This window comes from Brachyhypopomus gauderio, chromosome 5 (assembly GCF_052324685.1).
Source record: "Brachyhypopomus gauderio isolate BG-103 chromosome 5, BGAUD_0.2, whole genome shotgun sequence".
In the NCBI taxonomy this organism is placed as follows: domain Eukaryota; kingdom Metazoa; phylum Chordata; class Actinopteri; order Gymnotiformes; family Hypopomidae; genus Brachyhypopomus; species Brachyhypopomus gauderio.
Genome location: NC_135215.1, coordinates 5,147,581 through 5,166,098, shown reverse-complemented (window position 1 = coordinate 5,166,098; position 18,518 = coordinate 5,147,581). Strand labels below are relative to the sequence as shown.

Sequence of the window (18,518 nt, the reverse complement as noted above, 5' to 3'; positions counted from 1 at the left end):
CGTATGTGTTTTGTGTTGGTGTGTGTGTGCATTTGTGTTTTATGTGCAGGTGCTTCTCCCTGGCGGTGGATCGTGGCGTTCCTGGGCCTTGTGAAGGTCTCCACCTGGTAGGAGCCCCCTTATTTTGTGGGGTGACCGGAGCCTGGTCTTAAAGAGCCCCTCCCCATAGGACTCCCTATAGGGAGTCCGCGATCCGTCTCACCTGAGGGTCGTTTGTTCGTCTATATATGTCTTGTCTTTGTACCAGTTGACCGCTGGTTATTATTATCCTTAATTCGGATCAGTTCACGGGTTTTGGTTTGCGCACTTTACATATTAAACCATCCTATTTCCCTGAGACTTGGCATGATCGCTTCCATTTATTTTCACTCACCCTACCCGTCACAAACAGACACACACCTGTATACACAGACACACACCTGTATACACAGACACACACCTGAGGCACCGTGGAGCATTTGAGCTGGCTTTGCATGGCCATGATGAGAGCAAGAGCTCAGATAAGACCGGGATAATCCGTGGGCTGGTGGATTTTGTTGCTTCCCTTGATGGAGTTTTGAAAGAGCATCATGAGAATGTCACTGTGTTTAAGGAAACTACTACAACTGTACAGAATGAGCTAATGGACTTTATGCTGTCTGTTGTAAGGGAGCAAATAATTAAAGAAGCCCAGACCAGCAAGTTTCTCTCAATCCAGGCAGATGAGACGATGGTTATTGCCACACAGTGCCAACTTGTGCTTGTTCTACGTTAATCTTATAATGCAACAGGCCACGTCTCACATAACCAAAATGAGATTTTTTTTTTTCTAACCCTGGTGGGCTTGCCAGATGACCCAAGCACACAGGTGTTCTTGATAAATTGTGGCCCACAGACAAACTCCAGCAATCAGATGGAACTTTCACAGTTGTGCCATCAATACTGTGCTTGAACATGGAGAAGACCTCATCCAGTATTTTGAAAGCAAACGGGTGACTTTGACCCCATTACTGTCAGAGAGGCAGGAGCATGTGCTATCTTAGATTTCCAGTTGCTGTGCTTATTATTATTTTTTATTTTTAGTATATTGAATTTCACAGAGATTAGAAATCAATACACTATTAAAATAATTTAAACAAAACAAATAAAAAAAATAATTACAAATTAATTCAAAAAGTTTATATTAGTAATTTATTTTTTGGATATATATTTTGTATTCAATATGTTTCCCGTTGGAATTGTATTAGTGCGCATGCGTCGTGATTAAAACCGTCTCGTTCATCTTAAACTCAGATATGGTATTTTGTGACGGGCAGGGTGAGCAACTCAAAAAGGAAGCGATCACGCCAAGTCTCAGGGAAAGAGGATGGTTTAATAGAAAGTGTGCAAACCAAAAACCCGTGCATTGTTCCAAATGAAGGAAATAATAACCAGCAGTCAACTGGTACAAAGACAAGACATATATAGACGAACAAACGACCCTCAGGTGAGACGGATCACGGGTCCCGCCCACCTGAGGGACGAACATCACGTGACCAAAAACAGGACCGCTGCCGCTGTAACCGGGGGCGACCGGTAGGGGGCCCCCCCACAACGTGACAGACCCCCCCACCAAAGCCGCACTCCCCTCCGGATGTGCGGCTTACAGCGCACATCACAACAAAGGGGCGGGAGGGCGGGGTCAAGACAGGGACCCGTTCCCTGCCGTCCTGAGCTGAAACACAAAACACAAAACACATAAGCTCCTCGTCACAGGACGCAGACAAGGCAGGGACCCGTTCCCTGCAGTCCTGGAGCTGAAAACATAAAACACATACAGGTTAGCTCGCCTCCTGGGCGGGACCCTGGACCGACCGGGCCGTCAACAAGACGATAACCACGCCCCGGTCGGTCACAGGGCCCTACACACGTCACAGGTGTGGATGTGTGCAGGCCGCCACACTGGGGTGCGGCCACGGCTTCCACAAACACCTCCCGAACCTACCTCCTTGCTCGGAGCTGACCCCTGCCCTTTTCGCTAGGGGTCACCCCAGACTCCTGGGGAGTGAACCCCTCCCGGGGCCCCTCATCTCAAGGTGGACTCCTCCACCCAACCCAGGAGCGCCAGAGACCAGGGCCCTGGCAATGCGCATCAGGGACACGCTGGTCACCCCGAGCTCGAAGGAGAGGGTCTCCTCCTGGAGACCCCACTAGGTCCGGGAGTACCGCAGTCCACCACCAGGAGCGACCTGCAACACATCACACACACACACGCACACAGACGACACACAACACATAACGTGCACTGCCCTGCCTGTTAAACCCCCTTTACCCAGGGGGGAGGAGACCCCTTCTTAGCCTGAGGAGACACCCTGCCACTAACACCCCAGGCATCCTCTGCCTACTTAAAGGGGTACAGGGGCTCCTACCTGCTCAGGGGTCCCTCCCAACAGGACAGATCTCCCAACGGAGCAGCGCCTTCTGAGCCACATTCTGTGGCTCAGGAACCCCATAGCTCCCCCCCAAAAACATATTTAGGGGGGGCCCCTCTGGGGAATAACAAAACAAAAAACACAGACACTACATAGAACACTGACGCACCCAAGATGCCCTCCGTGCCACATCTAGTGGCACGGGACCTCAAATGGACCCCTCCCCACACACAGTGAAGAGGGGCGCAAGAGAGGAATTACATAAAACAAAGCACGCTACACTCTAGGACAAAACGAACACGCAAAGACAGAGAACACTAACAAACGGACAGGACCCACCGCCTACTCCAGCTCTCTCTCTCACCGTTTTCCCAACGGGATCCGCAGATCTTGAGAGAGAGAGCTATACGCGAGCGGCTTACGCGTCACGCCCACAGCGTCGCGTCTCTCGGGCTCGCAGTCGCTCACCCCCGTCACCGCGGGATATCGGGTGAGCGAGGCGAAAGGAGCAGAGAGATTCGCGTCACACGCGTTATAGCGTGCGGCACGCACCGGTGGACCCGACTACATACACACACGAACACCACCAGCGAAACACACACACCACGGCACACTCACACACTCGCTCACGTCCGCATCGTTATTAAAACAAAACACTACAACGTACATACACACACACACACATACAGACGATAACGGACAACGGATGTGCGCAATGTGAGGCACTGGTAGTTTCGCTGGGCGAGAGCGGAGTCTACTGGTCCCCAGCTCTAGTCACCGCCGTGTTACTTACGGGTTTTACACAAACAACATTTAAACACGGCGGGACGAGTGGGGACAGACTCAACACTCTCTCGGACAATACACGACAAACACACAGCACGTAGACAAACACTTACCACGAGACATGACCACGAACGAAGGAGAAAGCAAAGGAGACTGGCGGCTTCCAAAAGGTGGCTGGTTATTCTGTGACGGGCAGGGTGAGCAACTCATAAAGGAAGCGATCACGCCAAGTCTCAGGGAAAGAGGATGGTTTAATAGAAAGTGTGCAAACCAAAAACCCGTGCATTGTTCCAAATGAAGGAAATAATAACCAGCAGTCAACTGGTACAAAGACAAGACATATATAGACGAACAAACGACCCTCAGGTGAGACGGATCACGGGTCCCGCCCACCTGAGGGACGAACATCACGTGACCAAAAACAGGACCGCTGCCGCTGTAACCGGGGGCGACCGGTAGGGGGTCCCCCCACAACGTGACAATTTCGTATTTAAATTTTAAGAGACACGCCAAGGCCTGAAATGTGTGGAAATGTAGAGGATGAAAAATGCTTCATACGACACAATATTATACTAAATGTTTTTAAATGCTGTTTTTTAAAGGACACTGAGCGTCTCAAAGAGATCTATTTATTTCTCACACACAGCGTAATACGGATTCTCAAGGTTAAAAGCTGAAATCATGTACAGTGAAATTACTTATTAATCATTAAGAGTTCAGATACGTTAAGCTACAGTGTAGGTAGCTAGAGCAGACAGAGATTATAATAGACATTAACAAGATTATGATTTGTGCTCAGTTCATTGATAATATATGTAGGGTAAAATTAAAATTATAGTATTTCATGCATATTTTCATAATATCCTAAATAGTCAAAGGAACAGCCTTTTACGACAAATATTAATTTTATTTAGACAGTTTGTTTATTTTTTTAATCAGTGGCTTGAGAAAATATTTAAAATGTGGCATTTCAGTTTTTAATTTAGGCTTCTGTTTAAATCACAGATAGCCTATAAGATTATTTCAGAACGAATAAATGTGAGATCTTGCATATGATTACTGTAACAATGCAGGTGTGAGGCAGTTTGGCTTCACTTAAAATGTTTTATTTTAAAGGCGAATACACCACACGTAGAACGCGAATTGAAACAACGACGAACACACACACACACACACACACACACACACACACACACACACACACAACGTACACTACACACAGAATAGCACACAGAGGAACATGACAATTACAAGATTATTTGAATAACATAGGACGTGAAATATTTGTCATGAAAGTACAGTGGGAGATATTTTAAAAACAGCTGAAAGCGAAATGAAATAATGATGGAGTAATAGGTAGAAAAAGACAAATAATGTTAGAAATCATTTTTTGAGTTTGAAGAAGTTCAAATGTAATTTCCTAAAGAAAGGCATTGGGCGTGGTCTCTCAGTCACGTGATTCATCTCTTTCTCAGGCTCCTCCTTTATGTCTTCATAGTCTGTAAAAAGAGGACATTGAAACGTTTCTTTAAAATATTACAATAGCCTGACATAAATATTGGAATATTTTACTACACATATTTAAATAGCATTCAAAATGAATAAATAATGAGTGACGAATAAGTTAAAAGAGAACGAATCAGTGTTTATCTAATCACCACCACTGTGCTAAGAAGTGGTCAGGCAGTAGCCTACTGAATTAGGTTAATGATTAGCTTAATGATTCCTGTGAAAAGTTGTGTATGAAGTTGTATAAATTCTCCACCTTGAATAATATAAAAAAAAAATAAAATGTAGTTTATTGTGGTTTATGACCACCTGTTCTGTTTTAATTTAAACAGCTGCATGATTCAAGGTACCAGACATCATTTGTAGGTGACATGTAGACAGACCTGTGTGGTACTGGATTACAGGATTGTTTCAACCACTTCCACATGTATAAATATGGGAGCACTTTTTCTATAAGCGAATGAATGAATGAATGAACAACTTTTCCATATCATGCCATAGTTGGTGTGACTATGTTTTCCATGTGCTGTCTGTGTTCTTGATGTGACACACTGACTCCACCCTCTCCACCCACATACAGGTGGAGTGTAGTGGAGGACAAAACAAGGGCAAAACAAGACACTCACCATCTACACCTCCTACATCCTGTCCAGCAGAGATGACATCATCACTGTCCTCTGGAGTGTCTACTACACCAACAGACAAAGATCAATTATCATCTATAAACAACTTTTGATGTGGTCACTACACCAACAGGGGAAGACATGATACTAATATCACTAAAAGATGTGTTACGTCACACAACATATTGTGCAGCTTTGATGCATGCATTTGAAATGCATGTATTTAATTTGTGATGTATGAGGCTACAATGTTGTACATTACATGTCATACCTGTGACATCAACAGAGTTCTGATCAGCAGTAATGACATCATCATAATTCTCAGATACATCATCTACACCAAAACACAAAGATGTAGCAGAACACACACGTTACTGAGATGGAAGCTCTGTCACGTGGTCCCGCCTCCCCCCGTCAGTCATGTCTTTTGTTTTCTCTGTGTGTTTGGATCTTTTATTTTGAATTTCCTAGTTGTCTCTGTCTTCACACCCCTGCCTTGTTCTCCACCCCTCGTTATTGCTTTCTGGTGTGTCTTGTTGGGTTCCTTGTTTAGTTAGTGTATTTAAGTCCTGTGTTTGGTCTCTTGTGTTGTCGGTTATTGTAAGTACTGGTTTTGTTCATGACTTTTGTAAGATTGTTCTTTGTATGTCTTCAATTTCAGCTTTCATGTCACCTCTGTTCTTTGTATGAGTTCTGTCATTTTTGTGTTAGTCATTTTATTAAAACACCTCAAAATTTGCATCTGCGTCCCACCTGCTCAGCCCTCATTGTTACACTCTTAAAGGAGAGAAAAACTCAGGCATACAGGCGTCTTTACAATCACAGAATATTTAATGATTCTCCTTTCACTTTGAAATATGAATTCAGCATATACGTGCTCTCCCAAAAATTCACATTTGTTCACAAACAAGCCAATGTACAGTTAGATGCAGTAAGATTATTTCATGTTCTTTCTAGCAGACAATGGCTAATACAGAACCTCACCTGCTACAGTATCAGGGTTGTGTCCAGCAGTGATGACATCATCATAGTTCTCTGGTGTGTCCTCTCTTGTGGTGACACCATCATAATACTCAGCCCGGTCCACAATCACAGAACTTTCTGGAATAAGATGATAAACTTCATTAATATCTCAACTTAAAAATAAAGCACTTTGATGTGAGAGTGATGTAGTAATTTGACGCCCACACACGGGGGTCCTGTTACCTGAGAGAAGCTCCTCCTCCACATCCTCATATCCTGAATGCTGGACTTCAGAAAGGACACTTCCTGTTAGAGGAGAGCAGAACAGTCATGTGACAGGAACAGAACACCAAATCAACCACAAACCTCTGACTCACGTGATCATAGTCAACTGGGTTGGTTATAGGAAAATTTAGGTAATGACACTGTTGCCAGCAGACGGCAGTATAACACAGCACAAGCAATCACACACACATACACACTCTTTCTCTCACTTGTACATACATATTCTCTTTCTCTATTTATCCCACCCCTTCCTCTCTCCCTTCATATGTGTGTGTGTGTGTGTGTGTATTAATTTATAGTTTATTGTGAGAGGCAGGGGAGGGCAAAGGGAAAGAAAATGTGTTCATGTGTATGTGTGTGTGTGTGTGTGTGTACGTGTGTGTGTGTGTGTGCGTGACCTGATGTTTAGTGGTTTTCTCATATCATCTCATGTTTTAATTTTCATGGCAATCAGAAAAATGTAGAGGAATTTGGAAAAGCTCATAATATTTCAATTTTCTCACACACACACTCACATACACTTGCACACACACACACACACACACACACACTCATTCCATCACACACACACACACACACACACACACACACACACACACACACACGTTCTCTCCGTTTCTCTCCCCCATCTCTCACAATCGTCTATGCATGAACGTACACACCAACTCTCTCTCTCTCTCTCTCTCTCTCTCTCTCTCTCTCGTCCTGCACACACCTGTGGCTCTGTGATTTTCTCATCCTGTATCTAAACTAAAGGTGTACAGGAATAACATAGTGGATCTTCTCCTGCCTAATAGATGATTATCAGCAGAATTACCACAATCCTCACATGCAGAGACACTTTCCTCTAACACACATTCAACACTCACTTCACTGACAGCCTCTTATTATTTTTAGGTGAATCATTTCATACAATCATTTAATTTGTGCTGCCCAGTAACATTAGTGTTAGATAGAAGGCTCCACACACATCACACACCCCTTCGAGTGGAGATTCTTTTAGTGACGTATCTGTGGTCAATCTCCTCATAGACTGCCTCAGACAGAGACTCTCGCCTCATCTTAGAGATCACTGGGTGGAATCAGACAGAGACATGGTGTCACTTCAAATGTAAATGTAATTGTGCCATATTTTCATTTCAGAACCTCAAGCTTGGCTCGACTTAAAACTCCATGCTTAAAGTCTCATGGAAGACAAAGATCCAGACTATTCTCCGTCCTGGCTCCAAGATGGTGGAACAATCTTCCATTAGCTGCTAGGACTGCAGAGTCTATTGCTATCTTCAAGCGTAGACTGAAGACTCACCTGTTTGTTGAGTTCTTACCAGAGCAATAACTCAGCTGATACCACTTGCCGTTGTTCTTAAATTGTATGTCTGGTTATTTGTGCTTCTTGGCAAATGTCTAACTTGCAAAACACTAGGTAATGATATTGACTCCTGTAGTTTAGTAGTAGTCTGACTCAATGGTGTCTTGAATTCTGGCCTATCCGTACTTTTACCTAGGATGTATTCTGTGATCAGAAGCAAAGCACTTTGTAAGTCGCTCTTGATAAGAGCGTCTGCTAAATGCCGTAAATGTAATTATTTTGTCAATTGTGATTTTTCACCGCAACTGAAATTTGTCCTCCACTTTTTACCCATCTGTGCAGATAGAACACACACACTAGTGATGACTAGGGGGCTGTGGTGCACACGTGCCCAGAGCGGTGGGCAGTCCTAGGCCGGCGCCCGGGGAGCAGTTGGGGTTAGGTGCCTTGCTCAAGGGCACCTCAGTCATGGCCTCAGGTCTGGAAATCGAACCCATGACCCTCCGGTCACAAGACCAGTTCCCTACCACCAGACCATGACTGCCCCATGTGTAACAATGTAACAGAAGACAGACTGAAGAACAAACGATGTTCAGAAAGCGTCCATACCTGGAGTGTAGATGTGTGAGTGTGCCCTACCTCTCCTGAGCACTCTGTTCTGGTAAACCAGCCCAGCGAGAAGCACTAAGGCCAGAAAGAGCAACACTGCCAGTACCAGCTGGACCAGCAGGGCGGACAGATCTACTGGTCGAACTGTTGGAGAACTGACTGGTGTTTGATGAACTGGACATAAAAATACATTTCTGTAGAACATGTATAATATAATTCATAACATATATTAATGTATCATAATAATAATTCACGACAATGAGAGAGAGAGAGAGAGAGAGAGAGAGAGAGAGAGAGAGAGAGAGAGTTAACCTGTAATGGTGGAGGTGCTGGTAGTCGGTGTGAGTGGAGTAGAAAGGAACATAGACGGGTCTGTAAACAAGCAGGAATGTTCAGACATGCATTGGGTCACGGACCCAAATCATTGGGTCACGGAGACACACACACACACACACACTCACTCACTCACTCACTCACTCACTCTAAAATGCCTGAAACTCCAACATGCTCCTCTAACCTGCACAGGTGACTCCAGCGTCCTCTTTGTGGAAGCAATCGGTGTGTTTCTTCAGTGAATAACTGCAGTTCCACAGGCGAATCTCATCCCCTCTACACTTCACTCTGTTCAGCCACATCACCCCTTCACCAGCACCAGAGGCAGCACCCCCATCAGCCCTCATTGCCTTCCCACAGCCCAGCTGCCTGCAGACCACCTCAGCATCCCTGATGTCCCACTGATCACCACAGACGGAGCCCCACACAGTGTTATGGTAAACCTCCAACCTCCCAGAGCAGCTTCCCTCTGCTCCCCTCAGCCTGAGAGGCAGGAGATCTACACACACACATGCATACACACACACACACACACACACACACACACGGAAGCCAAATCAACACTGAAAGTTATAATCAGAACATGTTTGTGGTGTTGTTTGAAGACATCTGATACTATTTCTGATCATGGTGAGGACACTTGTAATTCATGCTCTCCTGAGTGAAATGTGGTTCTTCTCTGTGTGTGAGTCCTTACTGGAGCACTGGCTCTGGGAGGGAGAGGAGGAACATCTCACATGTCTTTGCTGCACACCATCATTGCTCCCACCTGTGTGCAGAGCAACATACACACAGCACGTCCAAGAACATTCAGGTCTGTTTACATTTACATTTATGGTATTAGTGTAAGCAGACATTACTATTCAAAGAGATATTGTCATGCAGCATACCCAGGAGGACTACACTACCCAGAACTCCTTGCGACAGCTTCCTCGCTCATCTTCTCCTCAGTATTAGTTCACGCCTGTGTCTCATTTAGGTCTGCTTGCCATTAGATCTTTGCGAAGTATTGCCGAATAATTAGTCTATTAAGCATACCCAGCGTTTATTTGTGTTTTCTAGTGCATAGTTTGACCTGGCTTTGTCTCTCGTTTATCCTTTTGGATCTCCCTCTTCGGTACCGTTGCTGAATATTTTGGATTTTGGCTGTTGCGATTCTTTTCATTAAAGCTTAGTTTCGTCTGCATTTTACCACGTACCAGCCCTCACATACAGAAGTGCTTTATCATCATCTTATAGAATGTACCCTAGATAGTATAGTCTTATTAGCTGTATTAGACAATTACATGATATATCATCGGGGTAATAACACAAGATGAGGGATCTATGTCTCCTTTTGTATCTTTTATTTTATTTTTGTATTTTCCCTTGTATTACACGTTGGTTCATTCAGTGGAAGCAGTTCTAGAGGATAGACAATGTAGGTGCCTCTACATTTAGTATCTCGGTTTCGTTACAGTTTAAGAAACAGTGAATCGCTATAATGTGGCTAAATTTGTCATTTGGGTTGCAGGTGAGCTGTCACGTAGGGCTACGCCCCCTCTCCTAGCTGTCACACCAGTCTACCTGTTCCTCATGTCTGAGTAGTTTCCTTGACCGTTAGTCCCGCCCCTGTCATCATTGTTATCACCTGTTCCCAGTTAGTTCTGTGTATATTAGTCCCTGTGTCTCCCAGGTCTAGTTATCAGTTGTTTTGTTTATGCTGTTAGTTTGTGCATTCTCTCGTGCTTTCATGTTCATCGTATTCCTGCTACAAGCCTCGTTGTTTCCCCGTGACTACTGTGTGTTCCTCCCTTGTCCGTGAGTCCTCCTGGTTTTGTTTAAGTCATGTCTGTGCGTATTTCATGTCCGGATTGCCTGCCCATTATGACCCCTGCCTGCTATCTTGACTCTGCCTTTGGAATTTCCTTGAATAAATCTCGCTCTCCTCAGCGTTTGTGTCCGCCTCCCTGTTCTGCCTCGCGCAGAACGTTACATGAGCATAGCGGCAAACAGGCGTTTTAAAGGCACTTCTGTATAATGTTAAGTGAATTTAAAATGAGTTTATACTGAACACTGGCAGCTTGCTTAAACTCTTATTAACAAGCAGATATATGGTGTGATTTTTGTAGCAAAAGTTCCACAGAAGCAAAAGTAAAACTGCAGGCAAAATTCTTAGCATCAAGAGCAGAAAGTATATGTTGTGAATGCAAAACAGAAAAAAATATAACAAAAGTATATTTTTCAAATATAATTGGTTACTTGAAACTTATTTTCAGTGACCAATGGAGTGACCAATGGCAATTGCAGAGGAACGCCTTCATCTAAGACCCTCCCACACGTGAAATGTGTTCCAAAACTCAAAGCAAAAAACAAAGCAGAAGCGAAGAGAGATTCCAGAAGCAAAATACCTTACTGGGAAAAAAACTAAAACAATGGAACCAAAAACTGTCAAAATGCAAACGAAAATAAGTTTCAAGTAACAAATTATATTTTAAAAATATACTTTTGATATATTTTTTTCTGTTTTGCATTCACAACATACACTTTCTGCTCTTGATGCTAAGAATTTTGCCTGCAGATTTACTTTTGCTTCTGTGAAACTTTAGACACAAAAATCACACCATACACTGATCCTGTATAATGAAAAAGGCTATATTATGTCAGTGAGAGGTGAATTAGTTACATCTGTACAGAACATTCTGGAGGAAAAAGTATTTTTGAAGCTTACATTTCATTACGTTGTTAACATGGTCATTTGAGTTACTCAAAGTTGAGTTACTCCACACATGGAGCCGCTTGTCATGTTCATGTTTGCAACATATATTTCATAACTTTCATGGTACTGATTATTTTCAGATAGACAGTGAACAACTATATACAGTTGACTTATTACGTACATATACTGAAAAGTAAATACAACTAGTATGAATTGGAGAGAGAATCTTCTTACCAGAACAGGTAATGTGAGCCACCTCATTATAATTATCACAGTTGTTCTGTCCCCAGGGTTCAGATGGGCAGTGCCACAGAGTGGAGTCGTGTTTCCTACATTTCACCTGATCCAGCCAGTTAGGAGCTGATTCCACTCTTGCTCTGGCCACAGACTCCCTGCCTGTTCTTCCACAGTTCAGCTCTCGACAGACCAAACTTACTGTTTCTTCATTCATCCCATTCACACACACATTCCCCCAGGTTCCATTGTAGAACACTTCCAGATTCCCCTCACACCCCTCAGTGAGTCTGATCTCTTTAAACTCTGGTGATAGAAAGAATGTAAAATAAAATCATTTGGTCAGTCTCTATATGATTCTTAGCTCCTTCTACATGAAATCTCACTCTACCCTCGGAGTACACTCTGCTACAACTCGGAGTTGTGTCATATACAGAGGTTTGCTGGTGACACAGCTATTGTGGGGTGTATCAGGGATGACCAAGAGGAGGAATAAAGGAGCCTGGTGAGGGACTTCACTGTATGGTGCCACAGCAGCCACCTGCAACTCAACTCCTCAAAGACCAAGGAACTGGTCATTGACTTTGGGAAGTCCAGACCAAAGTCACAACCAGTTCTAATAGAGGGTGTTGAGGTGGAGACTGTGGACTCCTACAAGTACCTCGGGCTGTGTCTGGACAGCAAGCTGGACTGGTCCTGCAACAACAACCACCTGTACAGGAAGGGACAGAGCAGGCTGTACTTTCTGAGGAGGCTGTGATTCTTTGGTATCTGCCGAAAACTCTTGTGGATGTTCTATCAGTCTGTAGTTGCCAGTGTCCGGTTCTACACTGTGGTGTGCTGGGGGAGCAGCATATCCAAGAAGGACACATACAGGCTGAACAAACTGATCAGACGGGCTGGCTCAGTGGTCTGCATAAAGCTGGACTCTCAGTGTGTTCAGTGACCGACTGCTCCTTCCCAAGTGCAGCACCAACAGGCTTAAAAACTCCTTTGTCTTTCATGCCATTGGACTGTACAACCCCTCTTTGCAGGGGAGCAGGGGTCACAGGAAAACAGACTGATAAAAAGTAAAATAACTGGACTATATACTATAACTCCAAAGGATCACCAAACATTAACAGTACAATAATTGGTTAACAGTGCAATAGTTAAACTATGTGCAATACCCCTTTCTGCTGGACACTTTGGCTCAGATATTTTATTGTTTTTTTTTTTACTATTTATTATAATTAAGTATTAGTTTTTTTGGTTCTTTAATCTGTGTATATCTATTCCTTTTTTCTCCTCTTTTTGTCCTACTGTAATGATGCTGCTGACAACTTAATTTCCCTGAGGGGAACCTCCCAAAGGGATCAATAAAGACAGACCGACCGAACGCCCGACTGATCTACCCACACTGTAAATACACAGTTATAATCAGTGTCATTATTGGTTACTTGCAATTATGAATGTGATCTGGCAAGACATACAAATATGAGTTAATAATCAGAATTGATAGATGGTAATGTGAATATAGCAACAGTCAGCAAACTTCACCTGAACACACGACCCCTACATCCTCCTTGTGTCTGCAGTCGTGTTCTCCCCCAGACTGATAGCTGCAGTTCCACAGAGACGTCTCACTCCCCTCACACTGCACCTCATTCAGCTGTATGGGTCCAGTTCCAGGACCAAACCAGGCTGGTACCGGGACACTGAGGGCCACTCCACACTGCAGCTGCCTGCACACCACCTGGGCGTCCTCAATATCCCATGAGTCATCACACACTGTCCCCCAAGAACCACTGAGGAAAACCTCCAGCCTCCCTGCACAGTCTCCACCAGAACCAACCAGCCTGATAGAGCTGTGGGCTGAGTTATACACACCTACACACACACACACACACACACACGCACACACACACACACACACACACACACACACACACACACACACACACACACATATAAACCTAAACCTAAAAAACCTATAAATGATAACCCCTCCAATGTCCAAGGTAATTAAATTTAAGTTTAAAACTGTCTGGATTTGTTAAGTGATCAAATTGCCAGTTTAATCATCATCAGGTTGTCATTTGTTTAATTTCTGGGAAATAAAAATCACGTTTTAGAGTAGTGTAACACTTACCAGAGCAGGTGATGTACAGCTGTTCCTTGGAGCTGCAGGAGAAGTTGAGGAGTTTTGCACTGCTGCAGTTCCCCAGATGAGCTTCACTCCCAGAACAATTGAACCCCGTCACACACATGTGGCTGTGTTGTTCAGGACTGGATGGAGAGGAGCTGGAGAAGTTCAGCACAGAGCCACAGCCCAGCTGTCTGCAGACCACAGAGGCCTCAGACACACTCCAGGAGTCCAGGAGAACTCGCCTCCAGTCCTGGATGAAGAAAACCTCCACCTGTCCCTCACACTCCCTCCCTCCAGACAACCGCAGTCGCCCCTCATGAAAGGCCACTGTGGAACCTGAATGAGAATTTAATTTAAAATGAAAGTTAATGGGATATTTATTGTTTTAATACTTGATTTTCAAAGTGAACATGAGTGGAGGATCTCACCATTACAGATGACTCCAACATCCTGTTCATGAGAACATGCTGCTCGATTCCATGATGAGATGGGACATTCTGACAGGTGTGTCTCATTCCCATGACAATCAAACACATCAGCCCAGATGTGGCCCCTCCCCTCCCCAAACCAGTCCGCCCCCAACACAGCCACAGCACTCCCACACTTCAGCTGTCCACAGAGGACACTGGCAGCTCTCATATTCCAGCTTCCCCCACAAACTGAGCCCCAGTCACTGAGGTACTGGAGCTCCACTCGACCAGAACAGGAGTCCCAGCCGCTCACCAGACGTGCTGCTGTGTGACCTGTAAAACAACACAGAACTGCTTACATATATGTAAACAGACAAGAACAACATATTGCTTACTATAGTATGTCACGTGTCAAACTGAAGGCCCATGAATGTGGCACGAGCTTAAAAGGTGCATGATTGTCTTAAAATTTAAAGTGTACATTCTAAAATTATACATAAACAAAATCTCCAACAACGCATGTCAGTTTTGTGACCACTTGTCGCTGGTCTTTGTTTGTTAAATAGCACTGTTGTGTCCGTGGTCGTTGCAATAGTGAGTTTATTGTGTGTTCATTGTTTAGCTTGACAATAAAATCTCTGCATGATGGTCTAGTGTTGTCTGGCTATAATGATATGACCATGGAAAATCTTAACGATTATTATCTTGGATTTGCCAATAATAAATCTAGCTCGTCTCAGAGTTTGTGTTCTTCTCAGATTTATTGCTCCACGATTGCGGCATAACATTTTCAACAATCCCAAAATGTCAAAGGGAAAACCTGATGAAGGCAATTTAATCAAAGATGGGAAGGCGAATACATTTGTTTTTCAAAGAAAAAACCTGCTGTGTCTGTGTATGTTGTGTTATAAGACGGTGTTGGTGTTAATGGAGAACATCATACAATATATGTGGCATTTTGACACCAAAAAAAAGTATGCCCAATTCAACCTACAAGAAAACCTATAAATTGTCATCAACTGAAAGGCAGACTGCAATCGCAGCAATATATGTTGAAAATGCTACAGTTAAAAATGAGCAGAGAAAGCTAGATTTATTGTGGCTGACGAAATAAATTATTTTTGGAGTGTATGAGTTAGGTGTGCACCAACCAGATACAAACAGTTTGTCAAGAAACACCATCACAGACAGAGATATGGAACTAGCAGGAAATCTGAACACAGCTGGCCAAAGACACACGCTGTAATATTTTTTTTTTTGCTGTTGATGAACGCATGGACAACACTATCCATTTTATAAGAGGCATGAAAGCTATGGAGATAATTCAGTGTCACCAGAAGCTTGACAGCTTGACACTAGCTCTCAGCTTGACTTTTTGGATACATGACTAAATTCCAGATTTATTTTTTTCACGAAATTGTGGTTTCTGGTTCAGGTGACACTAATTTAGTTCCATAAAAATCAGACATACAGAAGCCCTGATAGATAATCTGTGACATTCGGTGCTGCTGGAAGGACGAAGACCACTCCAGCTGGCACTGACGTAATTGCTTTTATTAACATAAAGCGCATATAGTACACGAAAAACACTTTGCACGCACACACACACACACACACACACACACAACGTGCAGACTCAAACAACGACGAGCACAAGACACTGCACGAACGCACATTAAATAGACAAACTACATAAACCCCACGTGATGACGAGACGAGCCACAGGTGAGACAGATTATCACAGGACGCAACCACACCCACGGAGATCAACAGACGCAGACGAGTAGACGCAGACGACGTAAACACACGCCCAAAGGGAGGGGTCGGGGACCGTAATGTGACATAACCGAAACATTTTTATTAAAATGTTTTCTTCAGATGGTTGAGGAGGGTGTTTGATATGTGCCTCAAGTTACATAATTTGTTAAGTAGGCCTAGTAGTTACATTTTTACTACAAATGGTTATTTAAGGGTATTTCATAGTTACAATATTTCACTGACAAATAGATAAATATTAATACTGAACCTGAACAGATAAGTCCAACTTCATGGTAATGGGAGCAGTTCTGTTTGACTGAAGATGTTGGACAGAGAGAAATCTCAGATTCGTTGCCTCTACACTGAAGCTCCTTTGTCCACACCTGGCCCTCCCCTCTGCCAAAAGCAGCTGCTCCCAGCACCTCCACAGGAAGCCCACAGCCCAGCTCTCTACACACAACCTCTGCATCCTGCTGGTCAAAGTCAGCATCACACACTGTGGACCAGGACGTCCCAAGAAGCACCTCCACTCTCCCAGTGCACAGGTGAGGACCGTCTGTAAGTCTGGACATCTTATGACCTGTGTGTGTACGTAACACCAAGAACACTGTAAAACACATTAACATCAATGGTGTATAAACATTCAGTTATTTAAAATAGACTTAGCTAATTAACAGAGTGAAGAGGGTCTGATCTATAATTTGTACATAGTGGGTCTAGAATTAAGGTCAGATTGACTCAAAAGCTGTAACGCCATGGGTGTGGGAGGATGCCAAGACAGAGCCATTGATTTTAACAAAGCATTTATTTTCGTTAGTGCTTAAGCAACAAAGAAAAGGTTAGACAAACATGGCAGGGATAGGACTCTAACGAAGATGAGCAACAGGCACAACATCAACACATTAAATACACTAACAAACAATGAACAAGTGCAACACACAATGGTAAGGAGACAAATAACAGATGCAATGCATGCACACACCCAGAACCACACGTAGGGAAACACATATATGGACATGGATGGACGCAACAATAAACACACCAACGCACCTGAAGGGAGGAGTTAGGGGCTGTACCCTGTCAAAAGCTAAATCTCAAACTTGTATTAAAATTAATTTTATGCAACTCTTGTATTTATCTTATATTGAATATTGTGTATCTTGTGTTATTGACAGACTATTGATGTGACGGGCAGGGAGTGCGAACCTGTCACGTTGAGGACCCCGGCCCCTCCCCTTTGGGCGTGTGTTTACGTAGTCCGCGTGTCATCGTCTGCGTCTGTGGATACTCGTGGTGGTGGTTCCGTCTAGTGATTATCCGTCTCACCTGTGCCTAGTCTCGTCATCACGTGGGGCTAATGTGGTTTGTCTACTTAATGTGCGTTCGCGCAGTGTCCTGTGCTCGTCGTTGTCTAGAGTCTACACGTTTCTGTGTGATCATTATGTTTCTTGTGCGCTATTGCGCAACATCTCTGTTAAAATAAACGTGACGTCTGCTACAAAGAAGGATTCAGTGTCTCGTCCTTCATCCCTCGCCGAACGTCACAGAACGACGAGCCGTTTGAGACACCAACGAAATGCCAGGCTACAAGGGCAAGCAAAAGAAGGGCAAGAAGCCCAGTAAGCGGCATCACCGCTCTCCATCTCCTCGCCCACGCCGCACAGGTCCGCCGACTCTGGCGCAACTGCAGCAGGATCCGGAATGCTCCTACCTGCTGTGTGCGGCCCGGGAGACCGCTATTCCCGAGTTGGAGACCGAAGGGGACCACCCACACGGCCCGTTCGGTCAGTCCGTCAGCCGCGATGCACCAGGCGCGTACACCAGCCCCGGCGCTCCTGGCACGTCAGCCCGCCGCGCTGCTCCTGGCACGTCAGCCCGCTGCGCTGCTCCTGGCACGTCAGCCCGCCGCGCTGCTCCTGGCACGTCCGCCAGCCGCGCTGCTCCTGGCACGTCCGCCAGCCGCACTGCTCCTGGCACGTCCGCCAGCCGCGCTGCTCCTGGCACGTCCGCCAGCCGCGCTGCACCCAGTGGAGGGATCGCAGCGAAGGCAGGAGGGAGACTGCCCAACGCAGCACCAGCAGCGCCGGATCTCTCTCCTCTACTCGCGCTCCTCCTGGCGCGAAGCCTGGCGCCCGTTATGTGTTTGTCTGTGCCAGTGTTCGTCAGTCTTCCCGTATGTGTGCCGAATCCCCTATTCCCGTTTGTTCCTCTATGTGTTAATGTACCAGTGTGTGTGTTCGTATCTGTTCCGTTGAGTGTGTCTAATGTCTTTTCCCCCGTCTTCCCAGGGAGGGTGTGCTAGGCGATTCGTGAGGGACGCTTCGCCAAGGGCAGTCACCTCCCAGACACAGGACTGAGTGCGTCGGATCCGCCCATCGTCGTGGGTTCGGGGCACTCTGTCCTGTTGGCACCCCGGGACGGGTAGTGCCCTTGGAGGGGGCGTCTGTCACGTTGAGGACCCCGGCCCCTCCCCTTTGGGCGTG

The 18,518-nt window shown here is 44.9% G+C and overlaps 1 protein-coding gene across 1 annotated transcript in view; it reads right to left on the bottom strand.

Annotated features, from left to right (window-relative positions):
* Positions 1 to 4,220: 4,220 nt before the first annotated feature.
* Positions 4,221 to 18,518, bottom strand: part of LOC143513745 (antigen WC1.1-like) — a 39,415-nt gene continuing 25,117 nt past the window's right edge. The window contains exons 13-27 of the mRNA XM_077004481.1: positions 16,304 to 16,615; positions 14,296 to 14,610; positions 13,871 to 14,203; positions 13,279 to 13,608; positions 11,740 to 12,045; positions 9,505 to 9,576; positions 8,992 to 9,306; positions 8,787 to 8,846; positions 8,505 to 8,648; positions 7,536 to 7,628; positions 6,515 to 6,577; positions 6,293 to 6,409; positions 5,580 to 5,642; positions 5,312 to 5,374; positions 4,221 to 4,675 (exon numbers count right to left, since the gene is read on the bottom strand). Of these exons, the coding sequence (XP_076860596.1) occupies positions 4,560 to 4,675; positions 5,312 to 5,374; positions 5,580 to 5,642; positions 6,293 to 6,409; positions 6,515 to 6,577; positions 7,536 to 7,628; positions 8,505 to 8,648; positions 8,787 to 8,846; positions 8,992 to 9,306; positions 9,505 to 9,576; positions 11,740 to 12,045; positions 13,279 to 13,608; positions 13,871 to 14,203; positions 14,296 to 14,610; positions 16,304 to 16,615 (2,702 nt within the window). The 3' untranslated portion in view covers positions 4,221 to 4,559. The remainder of the gene's footprint in view (positions 4,676 to 5,311; positions 5,375 to 5,579; positions 5,643 to 6,292; positions 6,410 to 6,514; positions 6,578 to 7,535; positions 7,629 to 8,504; positions 8,649 to 8,786; positions 8,847 to 8,991; positions 9,307 to 9,504; positions 9,577 to 11,739; positions 12,046 to 13,278; positions 13,609 to 13,870; positions 14,204 to 14,295; positions 14,611 to 16,303; positions 16,616 to 18,518) is intronic.